The 2,007-nt window shown below is 34.8% G+C and overlaps 1 protein-coding gene across 1 annotated transcript; it reads left to right on the top strand.

Annotated features, from left to right (window-relative positions):
* Positions 1 to 623: 623 nt before the first annotated feature.
* LOC113291304 lies at positions 624 to 1,394 on the top strand. The gene has a single exon (XM_026540853.1). It carries the CDS (start codon positions 624 to 626, stop codon positions 1,392 to 1,394), a length of 771 nt encoding a protein of 256 aa, XP_026396638.1.
* The last annotated feature ends 613 nt before the right edge of the window (positions 1,395 to 2,007 follow it).

Below are 2,007 nucleotides of genomic sequence, written 5' to 3'. Positions count from 1 at the left end.
ATAACCTCAAATAGTAATATGGTAAAAATTATTCCAGCAGTTAAAGAAGTTATTCTTGAAGTAGCAAAAAAGCCTGAGTTGCCAAAAGTTACAACAAGAAAACAAGCTACCAAAAAGGGTGATTATGGAAAGAAGAGCCCTCCTCTTCAACCTTCTTCTAAATGAGAGTTCTCTATTGGAATGTCAGAGGCATAAGAAGACTTAATGCCAAAGAAAAACTTATGAGGTTAGTTAAAAAATTTAGTCCATCTTTGGTTTGGATAGTTGAACCAAAAGTTAAAGCTAATTCAAAATATGTTAGAATGAGGAGGTGTTTAGGTATGAAATGTAGTTTAATTCACAATGGTGATTCTGAGAAGAAAGGAAACATATGGTTGTGTTGGAATGCTTCAATTGCTGATCCTAAAATCATTTCTATTAAAAGCAATCTATAACAGTGGATGTTGGAGGTATTCTTGTTACAAGAGTTCATGGTGCAAACTTCACTTTGGATAGGAAGGTTTTGTGGCAAGAATTAAAAGTAATAAGCTCTTATAATCTTCCATGGATAGTGATAGGTGTCTTTAATGCAATATTACATATGGATGAGAAAAAAAGGAAGAAGAAGTCCTTTAAAGCAAGCTATGTTAGATTTCAATCATTATATCAACTCATGTGGTTTAATTCCTGCTCCAAAAACTGGTATTAAATTCTCTTGGTGTAATAATAGAGCTGGTGTTAAGAGGATACTCTGCAATCTAGACAGATCAGTATACAACTCAAAGTGGTTAGATTTATATCCTAACTGGGAATATAATGTTGGAGCTAGGGGTGTGTCAGATCATGGTCCTTTAACTGGAGCAAATAAAGAAATATCTAAGCCACAGAACATTCCATTTAAAGCCTTCAAGATTTGGTCCACACATGAAACATTTATTCAAGTAGTTGAAGCAGAATGGCAGAAGGAGATACATGGCACTCCTATCTTTGTATATATGCAAAAATTTAAACTTCTGAAAGTAACTCTCAAGAAGTGGAACTGGGAAACCTTTGGAGACATAAATACTAAGATGCTTCAGGCTGACAAGAATGTCTTACCTGCTACTATTTTGTCTGACACTAGTCCAGAATATATCTCTCTTTTGAACAAATTGGTGTCTGCTAGAGGAACTCAAGAAATAATTTCATCTCAACTAAAGGAATTTCTTCATCAAAAATCCAGAGTCAAATGGATAAAAGATGGAGTAGCTAACACAAGCTTCTTCCACACAACTATGAAAATCAGGAATACCCATAACAACATTGCTGAACTTGAGACAAATAATGGGTCATTAGTAGCTCACCATGAAATTTCTGAGGAACTGGTCAAATTCTTTGAAGCTAAATTCAAATACTCAGGGGTTCAAATGTCATAGGGTATAATGAATGTCATCCCTTAAGTTCTTAGCAATGGAGACAGATATATGCTTGATTCAATTCCTTCTGCTTCAGAAATAAAAGCTGCAGTTTATGAACTGGATCCTGATAGTTCACCAGGTCCAGATGGTTTTGGTGGTTGTATCTACAGGAAATGCTGGGGGATAATTGGTTCAGATGTCATAAAGGCCATCAAATACTGTTGGAGAATGTGTTATATTCCTAATGGAATAAATTCCAATTTTCTAACTTTGATACCCAAGGTGAAAAATGCTAAAAATCCTAATCAATTTAGGCCAATTGGTTTAGCAAACTTCTTCTTCAAAATTTTTACAAAAATTATAGCTATGAGGTTAAGTAGCATTTTGAGTAAGATTATATCTCCACTGCAAGGAGCTTTTATCAAGGGAAAATCCATTCTAGAACAGATTAGCTGAGATTTCTTATTTGAAGTATTAAGTAAATTGGGTTTTTCTGCAAATTTTATTAAGTGGCTGGAAATATTATTCACATCAGCAAGAATCTCTGTCTTGGTAAATGGGGGACCAGCAGGCTACTTATCAACAAGCAGAGGACTTAGACAGGGGGATCCTCTTTCCCCTATCTTGTTTA

This window comes from Papaver somniferum, chromosome 6, assembly GCF_003573695.1.
Source record: "Papaver somniferum cultivar HN1 chromosome 6, ASM357369v1, whole genome shotgun sequence".
NCBI lineage: Eukaryota > Viridiplantae > Streptophyta > Magnoliopsida > Ranunculales > Papaveraceae > Papaver > Papaver somniferum.
This window is presented reverse-complemented; position numbering and strand designations above follow the sequence as displayed.